At 40.9% G+C, this 17,198-nt stretch overlaps 1 protein-coding gene across 1 annotated transcript in view; it reads left to right on the top strand.

Annotated features, from left to right (window-relative positions):
• LOC128665750 (uncharacterized protein C11orf24 homolog) overlaps positions 1–17,198 on the top strand; it is a 215,856-nt gene that overhangs the window by 183,660 nt on the left and 14,998 nt on the right. Inside the window, exons 2-3 of the mRNA XM_053719939.1 lie at positions 11,298–11,520; positions 13,831–13,944. Of these exons, the coding sequence (XP_053575914.1) occupies positions 11,361–11,520; positions 13,831–13,944 (274 nt within the window). The 5' untranslated portion in view covers positions 11,298–11,360. The remainder of the gene's footprint in view (positions 1–11,297; positions 11,521–13,830; positions 13,945–17,198) is intronic.

Genomic DNA, 17,198 nt, shown 5'->3' with positions numbered 1-17,198 from the left:
GTTTTATGTATATATGCGTGTGCTGTTTTATGTGTATATGCATGTGTGCTGTTTTATGTGTATATGCGTGTGTGCTGTTTTATGTGTATATGTGTGTGTGCTGTTTTATGTGTATATGCGTGTGTGCTGTTTTATGTATATATGCGTGTGTGCTGTTTTATATATATGCGTGTGTGCTGTTTTATGTATATGCGTGTGTGCTGTTTTATGTGTATATGCGTGTGTGCTGTTTTATGTGTTTATATGTGTGTGCTGTTTTATGTGTATATGCGTGTGTGCGGTTTTATGTATATGCGTGTGTGCTGTTTTATGTGTATATGTGTGTGTGCTGTTTTATGTGTATATATGTGTGTGTGCTGTTTTATATATATGCGTGTGTGCTGTTTTATGTATATGCGTGTGTGCTGTTTTATGTGTATATGCGTGTGTGCTGTTTTATGTGTTTATATGTGTGTGCTGTTTTATGTGTATATGTGTGTGTGCTGTTTTATGTGTATATGCGTGTGTGCTGTTTTATGTATATGCGTGTGTGCTGTTTTATGTATATGTGTGTGTGCTTTTTTATGTATATGTGTGTGTGCTGTTTTATGTGTATATGTGTGTGTGCTGTTTTATGTATATGCGTGTGTGCTGTTTTATGTGTATATGTGTGTGTGCTGTTTTATGTATATGCGTGTGCTGTTTTATGTGTATATGCATGTGTGCTGTTTTATGTGTATATGCGTGTGTGATGTTTTATGTGTGTGTGTGCTGTTTTATGTATATGCGTGTGCTGTTTTATGTGTATATGCGTGTGTGCTGTTTTATGTGTATATGTGTTTGCTGTTTTATGTGTATATGCGTGTGTGCTGTTTTATGTATATATGCGTGTGTGCTGTTTTATATATATGCGTGTGCTGTTTTATGTGTATATGCGTGTGTGCTGTTTTATGTGTATATGCGTGTGTGCTGTTTTATGTGTATATGCGTGTGTACTGTTTTATGTGTTTATATGTGTGTGCTGTTTTATGTGTATATGCGTGTGTGCTGTTATATGTATATGTGTGTGTGCTGTTTTATGTGTATATGCGTGTGTGTGCTGTTTTATATATATGCGTGTGTGCTGTTTTATGTATATGCGTGTGTGCTGTTTTATGTGTATATGCGTGTGTGCTGTTTTATGTGTATATGCGTGTGTGCTGTTTTATGTGTATATGTGTGTGCTGTTTTATGTGTATATGCGTGTGTGCTGTTTTATGTGTATATGTGTGTGTGCTGTTTTATGTGTATATGTGTGTGTGCTGTTTTATGTGTATATGTGTGTGCTGTTTTATGTGTATATGCGTGTGTGCTGTTTTATGTGTATATGTGTGTGTGCTGTTTTATGTGTATATGCGTGTGTGCTGTTTTATATGTATATGCGTGTGTGCTGTTATATGCATATGTGTGTGTGCTGTTTTATGTGTATATGCGTGTGTGTGCTGTTTTATATATATGCGTGTGTGCTGTTTTATGTATATGCGTGTGTGCTGTTTTATGTGTATATGCGTGTGTGCTGTTTTATGTGTATATGCGTGTGTGCTGTTTTATGTGTATATGTGTGTGCTGTTTTATGTGTATATGCGTGTGTGCTGTTTTATGTGTATATGTGTGTGTGCTGTTTTATGTGTATATGTGTGTGTGCTGTTTTATGTGTATATGTGTGTGCTGTTTTATGTGTATATGCGTGTGTGCTGTTTTATGTGTATATGCGTGTGTGCTGTTTTATGTGTATATGTGTGTGATGTTTTATGTGTATATGCGTGTGTGCTGTTTTATGTGTATATGTGTGTGTGCTGTTTTATGTATATGCGCGTGTGCTGTTTTATGTGTATATGCGTGTGCTGTTTTATGTGTATATGCGTGTGTGCTGTTTCTCTTGTAAGGTGTATCCAGTCCACGTATCATCCATTACTTGTGGGATATTCTCATTCCCAACAGGAAGTTGCAAGAGGACACCCACAGCAGAGCTGTCTATATAGCTCCTCCCCTAACTGCCATATCCAGTCATTCTCTTGCAACTCTCAATAAACATGGAGGTAGTAAGAGAGAAGTGGTGAAATGTAGCTGTTATTTTACTTCAATCAAAAGTTTATTATTTTTAAATGGTACCGGAGTTGTACTATTTTGTTCCAGGCAGAAAAATAGAAGAATCTGCCTGTGATTTCTATGATCTTAGCAGGTTGTAACTAAGATCCATTGCTGTTCTCACATATGACTGAAGAGAGAGGTAACTTCAGCGGGGGAATGGCGTGCAGGTTATCCTGCTATGAGGTATGTGCAGTTAAGATTTTTCTAGAAGATGTGAATGCTAGAAAATGCTGCTGATAACAAATTTATGTAAGTTAAGCCTGAATACAGTGATTTAATAGCGACTGGTATCATGCTTACTTTCTGAGGTAATACTCTTATAGATTTACAATATAAAACGTTTGCTGGCATGTTTAAACGTTTTTATATATACTTTGGTGATAAAACTTTATTGGGGCCTAGTTTTTTCCACATGGCTGGCTTAAATTTGCCTAGAAACAGTTTCCTGAGGCTTTCCACTGTGTTACTATGAGTGTGAGGGGCCTAATTTAGCGCTTTTTTGCGCAGTAACTTTTACAGACTGAGACATCCAGCTTCCTCCAGAGTCCCCTGAATGCTATAGGACATCTCTAAAGGGCTCTTAGGCTTTCCAAAATCGTTTGTTGGGGAAGGTAGGCCCACAGCAAGGCTGTGGCAGTTTGGTGTGACTGTTAAAAAACGTTTATATCGTTTTTTTGATCAGTTTTTTGAACTAAGGGGTTAATCATCCATTTGCAAGTGGGTGCAATGCTCTGTTAGATTATTATACACACTGTAAAAATTTCGTTTGATTTACTGCCTTTTTTTACTTAGCAACGTATAAGCTGCGCTTCTTTGCACATTGTTAAATTAAAACAATATTACCCTTAGAGTGGGTTGCGCTCTCTTTCTTTTCATATCTTTGCCTTTTTTCACTTTTTTTCAAATTCTGACAAAATTTGTTTCTCTTAAAGGCACAGTACCGTTTATTATATTTGCTTGTTAACTTGATTTAAAGTGTTTTCCAAGCTTGCTAGTCTCATTGCTAGTCTGTATAAACATGTCTGACATAGAGGAAACTCCTTGTTCATTATGTTTAAAAGCCATTGTGGAGCCCCCTCTTAGAATGTGTACCAAATGTACTGATTTCACTTTAAGCAATAAAGATCATATTCTGTCTTTAAAAAATTTATCACCAGAGGAATCTGACGAGGGGGAAGTTATGCCGACTAACTCTCCCCACGTGTCAGATACTTTGACTCCCCCTCAAGGGACTCACGCTCAAATGGCGCCAAGTACATCCAGGGCGCCCATAGCATTTACTTTACAAGACATGGCGGCAGTCATGGATAATACACTGTCAGCGGTATTAGCCAGACTACCTGAATTTAGAGGAAAGCAAGATAGCTCTGGAGTTAGACGAAATACAGAGCATACTGACGCTTTAAGAGCTATGTCTGATACTGCCTCACAATATGCAGAAGCTGAAGAAAGAGAGCTTCTTTCTGTGGGTGATGTTTCTGACTCAGGGAAGATGATGCAACCTGATTCTGATATTTCTACATTTAAATTTAAGCTTGAACACCTCCGCGTGTTACTCAGGGAGGTTTTAGCTGCTCTGCATGACTGTGATACAATTGCAGTGCCAGAGAAATTGTGTAGACTGGATAAATACTATGCAGTGCTGGTGTGTACTGATGTTTTTCCAATACCTAAAAGGTTTACAGAAATTATTACTAAGGAATGGGATAGACCAGGTGTGCCGTTCTCTCCCCCTCCTATTTTTAGAAAAATGTTTCCAATAGACGCCACCACACGGGACTTATGGCAGACCGTTCCTAAGGTGGAGGGAGCAGTTTCTACACTAGCAAAGCGTACTACTGTCCCTGTCGAGGACAGTTGTGCTTTCTTAGATCCAATGGATAAAAAGTTAGAGGGTTGCCTTAAGAAAATGTTTATTCAACAAGGTTTTATCCTACAGCCCCTTGCATGCATTGCTCCTGTCACTGCTGCTGCGGCGTTCTGGTTTGAGTCTCTGGAAGAGGCTTTACAGGTAGCGACTCCATTGGATGACATACTTGACAAGCTTAGAGCACTTAAGCTAGCCAATTCTTTTGTTTCTGATGCCATTGTTCATTTGACTAAACTAACGGCTAAGAATTCTGGTTTTGCTATCCAGGCGCGCAGAGCGCTATGGCTTAAATCATGGTCAGCTGACGTTACTTCAAAGTCTAAGCTGCTTAACATTTCCTTCAAGGGGCAGACCCTATTCGGGCCTGGTTTGAAGGAGATTATTGCTGATATGACTGGAGGAAAAGGTCATGCCCTTCCTCAGGATAGGTCCAAATCAAGGGCCAAACAGTCTAATTTTCGTGCCTTTCAAAACTTCAAGGCAAGTGCGGCATCAACTTCCTCTAATGCAAAACAAGAGGGAACTTTTGCTCAGTCCAAGACGGTCTGGAGACCTAACCAGACCTGGAACAAGGGTAAGCAGGCCAAAAAGCCTGCTGCTGGCTCTAAGACAGCATGAAGGAACGGCCACCTATCCGGTAACGGATCTAGTAGGGGGCAGACTTTCGCTCTTCGCCCATGCGTGGGCAAGAGATGTCCAGGATCCCTGGGTGTTGGAAATTATATCCCAGGGATATCTTCTGGACTTCAAGGCTTCCCCCCCAAAAGGGAGATTTCACCTTTCACAATTATATGCAAACCAGATAAAGAGAGAGGCATTCTTACACTGCGTACAAGACCTCCTAGTTATGGGGGGATTTTACTCAAATCTGTTTGTTGTTCCCAAAAAAGAGGGAACCTTCAGACCAATTTTGGATCTAAAGATCTTAAATAAATTCCTCAGAGTTCCGTCATTCAACATTGGATTTAAAGGATGCTTATCTTCACATTCCGATACGCAAAGATCATAATCGGTTTCTCAGGTTTGCCTTCCTAGACAGGCATTACCAGTTTGTAGCTCTTCCCTTTGGGTTAGCTACAGCCCCAATAATTTTTACAAAGGTTCTGGGGTTCGCTTCTGGCGGTCCTAAGGCCGCGGGGCATAGCAGTGGCCCCTTATTTAGACGACATCCTGATTCAGGCGTCAAACTTCCAAATTGCCAAGTCTCATAGTGTTGGCATTTCTGAGGTTGCATGGGTGGAAGGTGAACTCTATCCCCCCTTACAAGAGTTTCCTTCCTAGGGACTCTGATAGATAGTGTAGAAATGAAAATTTACCTGACGGAGTGCAGGTTATCAAAACTTCTAAATTCCTGCCGTGTTCTTTATTCCATTCATCGCCCTTCGGTGGCTCAGTGCATGGAAGTTATCGGCTTAATTGTAGCGGCAATGGACATAGTGCCGTTTGCACGCCTACATCTCAGACCACTGCAACTCTGCATGCTCAGTCAGTGGAATGGGGATTACACAGATTTGTCCCCTCTACTAAATCTGGATCAAGAGACCAGGGATTCTCTTCTCTGGTGGCTATCTCGGGTCCATCTGTCCAAAGGTATGACCTTTCGCAGGCCAAATTGGACAATTGTAACGACAGATGCCAGCCTTCTAGGTTGGGGTGCAGTCTGGAACTCCCTGAAGGCTCAGGGATCGTGGACTCAGGAGGAGTCACTCCTTCCAATAAACATTCTGGAACTAAGAGCGATATTCAATGCTCTTCAGGCTTGGCCTCATCTAGCGACAATGAGGTTCATCAGATTTCAGTCGGACAACATCACGACTGTGGCTTACATCAACCATCAAGGGGGAACAAGGAGTTCCCTAGCGATGTTAGAAGTCTCAAAGATAATTCGCTGGGCAGAGATTCACTCTTGCCACCTATCAGCTATCCATATCCCAGGTGTAGAGAACTGGGAGGCGGATTTTCTAAATCGACAGACTTTTCATCCGGGGGAGTGAGAACTCCATCCGGAGGTGTTTGCACAATTGGTTAATCGTTGGGGCAAACCAGGACTGGATCTCATGGCGTCTCGCCAGAACGCCAAGCTTCCTTGTTACGGATCCAGGTCCAGGGACCCCAAGGCAACGCTGATAGATGCTCTAGCAGCGCCTTGGTCCTTCAACCTGGCTTATGTGTTTCCACCGTTTCCTCTGCTCCCTCGTCTGATTGCCAAAATCAAGCAGGAGAGAGCATCAGTGATCTTGATAGCACCTGCGTGGCCACGCAGGACTTGGTATGCAGATCTGGTGGACGTCATCCTTTCCACCATGGACTCTGCTGCTGAGACAAGACCTTCTACTTCAAGGTCCTTTCAACCATCCAAATCTAATTTCTCTGAGGCTGACTGCCTGGAGATTGAACGCTTGATTTTATCAAAGCGTGGTTTCTCCGAGTCAGTCATTGATACCTTAATTCAGGCACGAAAGCCTGTCACCAGGAAAATCTATCATAAGATATGGCGTAAATATCTTTATTGGTGTGAATCCAAGGGCTACCCATGGAGTAAGGTCAGGATTCCCAGGATATTATCTTTTCTCCAAGAAGGATTCGAGAAAGGATTGTCAGCTAGTTCCTTAAAGGGACAGATTTCTGCGCTATCTATTCTTTTGCACAAGCGTCTGGCGGATGTCCCAGACGTTCAGGCATTTTGTCAGGCTTTAGTTAGAATCAAGCCTGTGTTTAAATCTGTTGCTCCACCATGGAGTTTAAATTTGGTTCTTAAAGTTCTTCAGGGGCTTCCGTTTGAACCTCTTCATTCCATAGATATCAAACTTTTATCTTGGAAAGTTCTTTTTTTGGTATCTATTTCCTCGGCTCGTAGAGTTTCCGAGTTATCTGCCTTACAATGTGATTCTCCTTATCTGATCTTCCATGCAGATAAGGTAGTTCTGCGTACCAAACCTGGGTTTTTACCTAAGGTGGTATCTAATAAGAATATCAATCAGGAGATTGTTGTTCCATCATTGTGTCCTAATCCTTCTTCAAAGAAGGAACGTCTATTACACAATCTAGACGTGGTTCATGCTTTAAAGTTTTACTTACAAGCTACTAAAGATTTTCGTCAAACATCTGCTTTGTTTGTTGTCTACTCTGGACAGAGGAGAGGTCAAAAGGCTTCGGCAACCTCTCTTTCTTTTTGGCTAAAACGCATAATCCGCTTAGCCTATGAGACTGCTGGCCAGCAGCCTCCAGAAAGGATTACAGCTCATTTTACTAGAGCTGTGGCTTCCACATGGGCCTTTAAAAATGAGGCTTCTGTTGAACAGATTTGCAAGGCAGCGACTTGGTCTTCGCTTCATACTTTTTAAAAATTCTACAAATTTGATACTTTTACTTCTTCGGAGGCTATTTTTGGGAGAAAGGTTTTACAGGCAGTGGTACCTTCCGTTTAAGTACCTGCCTTGTCCCTCCCTTCATCCGTGTACTTTAGCTTTGGTATTGGTATCCCACAAGTAATGGATGATCCGTGGACTGGATACACCTTACAAGAGAAAACATAATTTATGCTTACCTGATAAATTTATTTCCCGCCCTGTCATTTTAAGGCAGGTATTTTTTAATTTTAAACTACAGTCACCACTGCACCCTATGGTTTCTCCTTTCTCTGTTTATTTTCGGTCGAATGACTGGATATGGCAGTTAGGGGAGGAGCTATATAGACAGCTCTGCTGTGGGTGTCCTTTTGCAACTTCCTGTTGGGAATGAGAATATCCCACAAGTAATGGATGATCCGTGGACTGGATACACCATAAGAGAAATAAATTTATCAGGTAAGCATAAATTATGTTTTTATGTATATGCGTGTGTGCTGTTTTATGTATATGCGTGTGTGCTGTTTTATGTGTATATGCGTGTGTGCTGTTTTATGTGAATGTGTGTGTGCTGTTTTATGTATATGTGTGTGTGCTGTTTTATGTATATGCGTGTGTGCTGTTTTATGTGAATGTGTGTGTGCTGTTTTATGTGAATGTGTGTGTGCTGTTTTATGTATATGTGTGTGTGCTGCTTTATGTGAATGTGTGTGTGTGTGTGCTGTTTTATGTGTATATGCGTGTGTGCTGTTTTATGTGTATATGCGTGTGTGCTGTTTTATGTGTATATGCGTTTGTGCTGTTTTATGTGTATATGCGTGTGTGCTGTTTTATGTATATGCGTGTGTGCTGTTTTATGTATATGCGTGTGTGCTGTTTTATGTGTATATGCGTGTGTGCTGTTTTATGTGAATGTGTGTGTGCTGTTTTATGTATATGCGTGTGTGCTGTTTTATGTGTATATGCGTGTGTGCTGTTTTATGTGAATGTGTGTGTGCTGTTTTATGTATATGTGTGTGTGCTGCTTTATGTGAATGTGTGTGTGTGTGTGCTGTTTTATGTGTATATGCGTGTGTGCTGTTTTATGTGTATATGTGTGTGTGCTGTTTTATGTGTATATGCGTTTGTGCTGTTTTATGTGTATATGCGTGTGTGCTGTTTTATGTATATGCGTGTGTGCTGTTTTATGTATATGCGTGCGAGCTGTTTTATGTGTATGTGTGTGTGCTGTGTGTGCTGTTTTATATGTATGTTCTGTTTTATGTGTGTGTGCTGTTTTATGTGATATGCGTGTGTGCTGTTTTATGTATATGCATGTGTGCTGTTTTATGTATATGCATGTGTGCTGTTTTATGTATATGCGTGTGTGCTGTTTTATGTATTTGCGTGTGTGCTGTTTTATGTATATATGTATGTGTGCTGTTTTCTGTATATGCGTGTGTGCTGTTTTATGTGAATGTGTGTGTGTGCTGTTTTATGTGTATATGCGTGAGTGCTGTTTTCTGTATATGCGTGTGTGCTGTTTTCTGTATATGCGTGTGTGCTGTTTTCTGTATATGCGTGTGTGCTGTTTTCTGTATATTCGTGTGTGCTGTTTTCTGTATATGCATGTGTGCTGTTTTATGTATATATGTATGTGTGCTGTTTTCTGTATATGCGTGTGTGCTGTTTTATGTGAATGTGTGTGTGTGTGCTGTTTTATGTATATATGTATGTGTGCTGTTTTCTGTATATTCGTGTGTGCTGTTTTCTGTATATGCATGTGTGCTGTTTTATGTATATATGTATGTGTGCTGTTTTCTGTATATGCGTGTGTGCTGTTTTCTGTATATGCGTGTGTGCTGTTTTCTGTATATGCGTGTGTGCTGTTTTCTGTATATGCGTGTGTGCTGTTTTCTGTATATTCGTGTGTGCTGTTTTCTGTATATGCATGTGTGCTGTTTTATGTATGTATATATGTATGTGTGCTGTTTTCTGTATATGCGTGTGTGCTGTTTTATGTGAATGTGTGTGTGTGTGTGCTGTTTTATGTGTGTGTGCTGTATGCTGTATTAATGGCTTTCTTGAGATACTTTGGTAATTATATTGTGACCTGGATATTTAATATTTCCCCTTTTAGTTTCCAGCATATCTGTTTTCTATTGCTAATAACTGCAATACACTTATTTTAATCGCTGTCTGAATGTGCATCTCTTTATCTTTTAGCATTTAAAGGGTTAGGGTTACAGTCAGATGATGACAGAACTACAGACCTCATCTGTCACTGTAACGCTCCATATATGGCAATCCTGTCATTGCGGCATTTACTGAGCAGTTATTAGTTTTCTAGAAATGTAAAAGGATAGTTTGGCTACATGACAACCCTCTGTCTCCCTTTTTACAGACATAGCACATCATTGCGTCACTGTAACATGTGTGTAGCAATAGGGTTGGCCTTTATTTTTTTTCTTGTGCCTTTATTCAGCTGTCTTCCCTTTTGCACCTTAAATTAAATTGCAATAAATAAACTCTGGTGCACCTTGTAGATAATTGTGCACAATTAAGCTATGACCTAACGCGTTTCACCACATATGTGGTTATGATCGGGCACCTTCCCTCTCTGCTCTTTGTACGCTTCACGGAAACACTAGACAGACACAGAGGGCTATATACGTCTTTAACTCCTTTTATTTAAAGGGACAGTCTAGGTCAAAATAAACTTTCATGATTCAGATAGAGCATGTCATTTTAAACAATTTTCCAATTTTCTTTTATCACCAATTTTGCTTTGTTCTCTTGGTATTCTTAGTTGAAAGCTTAACCTAGGAGGTTCATATGCTAATTTCTTAGACCTTGAAGGCCACCTCTTTTCAGAATGCATTTTAACAGTTTTTCACCACTAGAGGGTCTTAGTTCATGTATTTCATATAGATAACACTGTGCTCGTGCACGTGAAGTTATCTGGGAGCAGGCACTGATTGGCTAAACTGCAAGTCTGTCAAAAGAACTGAAGTAAAGGGGCAATTTACAGAGGCTTAGATACAAGATAATCACAGAGGTTAAAAGTATATTAATATAACTGTGTTGGTTATGCAAAACTGGGGAATGGGTAATAAAGGGATTAGCTATCTTTTAAAACAATGACAATTCTGGTGTAGACTGTCCCTTTAAGCAATAATCTGCAGTTTTCCTCTTATATTAATCTAAAAAGTTTTTTAATATTTCCTCTTAAAGGGACACTGAACCCAAATTTTTTCTTTCGTGATTCAGATAGAGCATGCAATTTTAAGCAACTTTCTCATTTACTCCTATTATCAATTTTTCTTCGTTCTCTTGCTATCTTTATTTGAAATGCAAGAATGTAAGTTTAGATGCCTGCCCATTTTTGGTGAACAACCTGGGTTGTTCTTGCTGATTGGTGGATAAATTCATCCACCAATAAAAAAGTGCTATCCAGAGTTCTGAAACAAAAAAAAAGCTTAGATACCTTCTTTTTCAAATAAAAATAGCAAGAGAACGAAGAAATTGATAATAGGAGTAAATTACAAAGTTGCTTAAAATTGCATGCTCTATCTGAATCACAAAAGAAAAAATTTGGGTTCAGTGTCCCTTTAAACGTTCTCATGAGTTCTGTGGTTCTCTAATGAGTTTGTCTTCTAGCTGTTACATAGTGGTCTCTGTTTACAGTGCAACTGTAAGAGGCGCAGCAAACTCTTTCATTTAACTCAAAATGTAATTCCCTGTACAATGTGTAATATAAATACTGATTGTAGATAAAAAAAAAAGCACAAATCTGTCCACATTCCTTCCAAATAATTATACAGATAAAACTAGCAGCATTTATATTGGCTGCGTCCTCTATTGGAAGAGTGTTCTTGTGGTAGATCTGCAAGAGTAGAATTAGTTGTACATATCAAGATCAGGTCCATGTTGGGTTTTGTGGTACAATGTGCGTTTTATCTCATGTAGCTACATATTGTTTGTAATTCTAGATACGTTATGGTACAGAAGATTAAATAAGACACCGGTGGCCCAGAAAGATCCTGGAGGTGGCCATGATGTGGAGAAGCATTGTATTGGTTTGGGCAATCAACCTGTGTCTCTCTGACAGTAGGATTGAAGATCCCAAACAGACTGCAGTGACATTTCTTGGGATTGATGGGAACAGTAGTAAGGAGCAGTGCAGACAGCAGTGTAAGGCATTCATAACATCAGGTGAGCATATGGTGTTCAGTATAAATTCCATAATTACCAAACCCTAGGGCCAATCATCTCTGGTGAGCCATAAATTATTGGCTAATAAAAATTCCTTGTTTTTTCTTAAATGGAAAGAGTCCACAGCTGCATTCATTACTTTTGGGAAATAAGAACCTGGCCACCAGGAGGAGCCAAAGACAACCCAGCCAAAGGCTTAAATACTCCTCCCACTCCCCTCATCCCCCAGTCATTTTTTGCCTTTCGTCCCAGGAGGATGGCAGAGAAGTGTCAGAATTTTTAATTGTTTTTGTGTCTCTTATGGATGGTAGTACTCTTCGGCATGTTGTTGGACATGTTAGTCCTCTGTTAAAAATGTCTGTTTTCTGTTTTTTGCCCTACGAGGGAAAATGTTTGCAGCTTGCCGGTTGGGACCCTAGGTGCAGGCTGGTCCTGTCGGGTTTGTTCGATCTTGCGGCTGTTCAGACACATGGCGCTGTTCTGCTCGAATGGTTATCATTGTTTGTTTTCATGTTCAACTAAGCATTCGAGAGGACCTGTGGGTCCGTGAGGTGGAAAGGATTGTTTCAGTCCTTATAGCCTTCAGTCATAGATGACTGAGCAGGGGAGTTTTTCCGCTGGGTCACTCTGACATCTGATTTCATCAGAAATTAGAGTTTCCTCCCCTATGTGGTGGAGGGTGGGAGGGCTTAATGCCTCTTACCGCTATTGACCGGTTTGGCCTTCTTTTTTAGGCCTCTGGATTTGTCCTTTTGGGCTTGATCCAACAGCCTGTACAGGATTGCTGTCTAACATGCGGAAGGTTTGCAGTTTGAAACCTGTTGCAGTTCTTAACACCTTGCAGGTGTACGCGTAGGCTGTTTCTAGTTTATCTAGATGCAGCTCTTACTATTGACTGAGTTATAAGAGGCCTTTGGGTCTTCTTCCATTGCCTCCGGCTGAGTGGATCTCCTTTTATAGGGATCTGTGTTTCCGGGTGATAGTTGTTCCCTGCAGGGATTTTTGTTTAGCTCGGGGTTTTCCGGAGCTTGGTAGGCTTTATGCCTTCTCTTCCTTGTGCCCTCTGTTTGTACGAAGGTGTTAGGGAGACTATTCCTGTTTAGTAGGATTTTTGACCTCAAGGTTATCCCTTGGTCGTCCTGAGGCTCTGAAGTATCTTCATACGACGTCTAGCCTTGCTCCTTGGAGTATTGGTCTTTAGCTAGGGGTGGTTCCTTCCTTTGATCGGGGCCTTCGAGTTCTCTCGCTATCTGGATTTCTGGATATGCATCCGTACCCTTGTGTCTGGCTTTTTTTGGCCAGTTGGGGTGTTTAGTTCTAGGGTAAGGTTTGCCTGAACTATTGGATACTCGACCTGTTTTTCTCCCTGAGACTTCCGGTTGCTGAAGTTTCGCTTGACCTTTTTTCTGGGTAGTTTTGGAATCTTAAATCTCAGGGCTGGTCGGGGTGTTCCACGGTAGTGGGAACTTGAGCTGTGTCCTCGCTCCATCTACCTAACCTGCTCATGGTTGGCCAGGTTTTCTGAGTATTTTTTACTCTTTGTCACAGGGTAGCCCATGTCATCTGGTGGTTAGCCATGTGGCTTGAACCGCAAGGGTGGTTGGTTCATATCCAGCTGCTGGCGTTGGGTGTCCAATTTCTGGTGCGCCTTAGGGTTGCTGGTCAGCTTGCCAGTGTTCCCGTGGATTCCCTGCTCTGAGACCCTTATGTATAATTTTTTAGGCGGCTTTCCTGTTATTTTTTCTTCTGGCACCTCTATACCCTAATGTTTCTCTTGCTTTTCCTTGTTCCCTCGACCGCATGGCTGGGGGGGATAGGGGAAGTGGGAGGGATATTTATGGCCTTTGGCTGTGGTATCTTTGCCTCCTCCTGGTGGCCAGGTGTTGATATTCCCTACAGTAATGCATGAAGTTGTGGACTCTCCCTGCCAGGAAAGAAAATAATTTATCTGGTAAGCATACATTTTGTTTTTCACTGCTTTCCTTGTGCTCAGAGTACTTTGCATTACCTACTAACACAAGTAATGTGAGGACAAGGAAAGCTGTGATAATCAGGATAGATAGGTCCATACATGGTTACAACAACTGATTGTTTTGGTGTTTAGCCACAGAATTGTCATCCCTTGTCTTTTATAGACCGATATACAAGTCTACACTGATACAAAGAATAAGTAATGTTTTAATTTTTAGATTCCTATGCCTCTACTGACTTTAGAATAAAAACACCCAGCCATATCTATTTTTTTTGTGTCGTTCTACTTGGACTATTTATGCATATTATACACATTATTTTATGTATTTTCTGTTTCAGATCTTTCCTGTAATTGGTCGTTAGTATTCCAAGGCCAATGTGTCCTCCTGCATTGTCACAACCACAAACTGTGTCGTAAGGCTGCTGCCGGATGGGTTGTAGAGAGTCTGTCTGGTGAGTGTCTTAACGTGACCTTTATCCTGGGGCTTATAGTATGTAAGAAAAGTTGTTAAGGTTTTAAATATAAGCTTTCATGTATGCTTATCTAATAAATTAATTTCTCTTGTAAGGTGTATCCAGTCCACGGATTCATCCTTTACTTGTGGGATATTCTCCTTCCTAACAGGAAGTGGCAAAGAGAGCACACAGCAGAGCTGTCCATATAGCTCCCCCTCTAGCTCCACCCCTCAGTCATTCTCTTTGCCGGCTCTAAGCAATAGGGTCTCTCTCGGAAAGGGTAAAGTGAATGTGGTGTTAGATTTGTAGTTTTTGTTCTACAAGCAAAAGTTTATTTTAAATGGTACCGGTTTGTACTATTTACTCTCCAGCAGAAAAGGGATGAAGATTTCTGCAGAGAGGAAAATGATTTTAGCATGTTGTAACTAAAATCTACTGCTGTTCCCACACAGGACTGAGGAGTACAAGAAAACTTCAGTTGGGGGGAACGGTTTGCAGGTTAGGCTGCAATAAGGTATGTTCAGTCATTTATTTCTAGACAAGACTGTGACAATGCTAGAAAAGGACTGATAAGATCCCCATGAGGGAAGGGTAAGCTTTATTCAGAGACTAAGTATGGAATTACAAGCTTACATAACAGGGCTAATTTATGCTGGTTGACACTATTTTATGGCAAGTTGACACTTTTTTATGGCAAACGGTTTTTACTTATAAATATCGTTTTTGAGACACTTAGAAGGTCCCTTTGGGTTTCTTTCAGGGGTTGTTACCCACATGGCTAATATTATAACTCTTAGGAGTGTTTCTTTAGGCCTCACAGCACCAGAGTAAGGTGGGAGGGGCCTAATTTTGCGCCTCAGATGCGCAGTTAGATTGACTAGATCTTCAGGCTGTGTTCACATGGAGGCTCCTGCTACAGTTTGAGGACCCATCATTCTTGATAAAGCTCTGAAAGGAGTGAAACGCGTAGAAACACTAGTACCACATACTATACTCTAAGAACTAACCACCACCATACAGAAGAAGAATTACCAACCCGGGTTGTAATTTGTCTTTTTTATCCCCTGGCGGATAGTACGAAAGAGGTTGCGTGCACAGCACTAAGAGCAATCTCCAACTATAACCTGATCATTGAGAGTCGGACCGGACAGCAGCGGAGTAACAGACAGGAACCCACGGAGGTTCTGGTTGGCTGGATAGAGACGAGCCCCCGAGCCAGAAATTGTGACGTCAGACGCTGAGATCTTGAGGAACACACACGAAGCTTACCTGACAGAGACCGGCTACCGGTAAAGTTGTTACCAAAAATCTGAGATAAAGTACAGACGGTTTAACCTGCAAATCTAACATAGACCAGCTATCAAGAAAACTGTATACTTAACATCTGAGACTAGATATAGACACTTTATCCGTTAAACGGCAATGTCCTAAGGAGTGAACTCTCTCCAAAAATACAGTATCTACCGCTTTATTGAACTCTGGTATTTGAATCCAATATATTTTATATATTTTTCATGTTGAAATATTTTTAAATCGTTGTTCTTATATGCAAGTGCACTTACAAAATTTATAGGGAGACGTCCCTTTTTTATAGTTTGTTTTTTGTCTAATTTTAAGGTGTATTAAATATACATATAATCTATCTAAGTCCCTAGTCATCTTTATGTAATTATTTGTCAGCTTTTAAGGGGTATTTTAAGCTTTTTTAGCGCCCTTACTTCCTTTCTCGTTTGACCCATAAGAAGCTTTTTCCCCATAAATCTGACTCCTAAGGGAAGGTAGGGCCACAGCAGAGCTGTGGCAAGGTGCTAAATTTGTTTTAACCGGTCTGTTAGCTTACTATTTATCCGGTTTGGGCATTAAGGGGTTAATCGATTTTTTTGCTAGTTGTGCAATCTTACCAATGCTTTAGGTACATACTGTGTAAATTTCAGAAAGTTTGGTGCATTTTTCACTGTTTTGGAAAATTGTGTGCCTCTTTTATTTCTTAAAGGCACAGTAACATTTTTTGGCAAAGTGTGTTTTTGCTTGATTAATGTGATTTCTAAGCCTGTTTGTCTTACTACTACTCTGTTAAACATGTCTGTCACCAAGGAAAATCCTTGTTCAATGTGTTTAGAAGCCATGGTGGAACCCCCTCTCAAAATGTGTCCCACTTGTACTGATATGTCTATACACTTTAAAGACCATATTGTTGCACTTAAAAATGTGGCCCAAGATGATTCTCAGACAGAAGGTAATGAGGTTAGCCCGTTGACCTCTCCCCAAGTGTCACAACCAGTTACGCCCGCTCAAGCGACGCCTAGCACCTCTAGCGCGTCTAACTCTTTTACCTTACAAGATTTGGCGGCAGTTATGGATAATACCCTCTCAGTATTTTTATCTAAGCTGCCCATGTTACCGGCAAAGCGTGATAGCTCTGTTTTAAGAACAGATTATGAGCATTCTGACGCTTTAGTAGCCGATATACACTCACAACGCTCTGAAATGGGGGCGAGGGATGTGCTGTCTGAGCGAGAAATTTCCGATTCGGGAAAGGTTGCTCCTCAGACAGACTCAGATACGTTGGCTTTTAAATTTAAACTAGAACGCCTCCACTTATTACTCAGGGAGGTATTAGTTACTCTGGATGACTGTGACCCTTTGGTGGTTCCAGAGAAATTGTGTAAAATGGACAAGTACCTAGAAGTTCCTGTTTACACTGATGTGTTCCCGGTCCCTAAGAGGATTGCGGATATAGTAACTAGGGAGTGGGATAGACCAGGTATTCCGTTTGTTCCCCCTCCTGTTTTTAAGAAAATGTTCCCCATATCTGACACCACGCGGGACTCGTGGCAGACGGTCCCTAAGGTGGAGGGGGCTGTTTCTTCACTTGCTAAACGCACAACCATACCAATTGAGGACAGTTGTGCTTTTAAAGACCCTATGGATAAAAAGTTAGAGGGTTTACTTAAGAAATTTTTTGTTCATCAAGGTTTTCTTCTCCAACCTATAGCGTGCATTGTTCCTGTAACTACTGCAGCTGCTTACTGGTTCGAGGCGCTGGAAGATGCGCTTCAGACGAAGACCTCATATGAGGACATTATGGACAGAATTAAGGCTCTTAAGCTGGCTAATTCTTTTATCACAGATGCCGCTTTCCAACTAGCTAAGTTAGCGGCAAAGAATTCAGGTTTCGCCATTCTGGCGCGCAGGGCGCTATGGCTCAAGTGCTGGTCGGCCGATGTGTCGTCAAAATCCAAACTATTGAA

Source organism: Bombina bombina, chromosome 7, assembly GCF_027579735.1.
Source record: "Bombina bombina isolate aBomBom1 chromosome 7, aBomBom1.pri, whole genome shotgun sequence".
Taxonomy (NCBI): domain Eukaryota; kingdom Metazoa; phylum Chordata; class Amphibia; order Anura; family Bombinatoridae; genus Bombina; species Bombina bombina.
The sequence above is the reverse complement of the archived record's forward strand: the minus strand, read 5'-3'. Positions and strand labels throughout refer to the sequence as shown.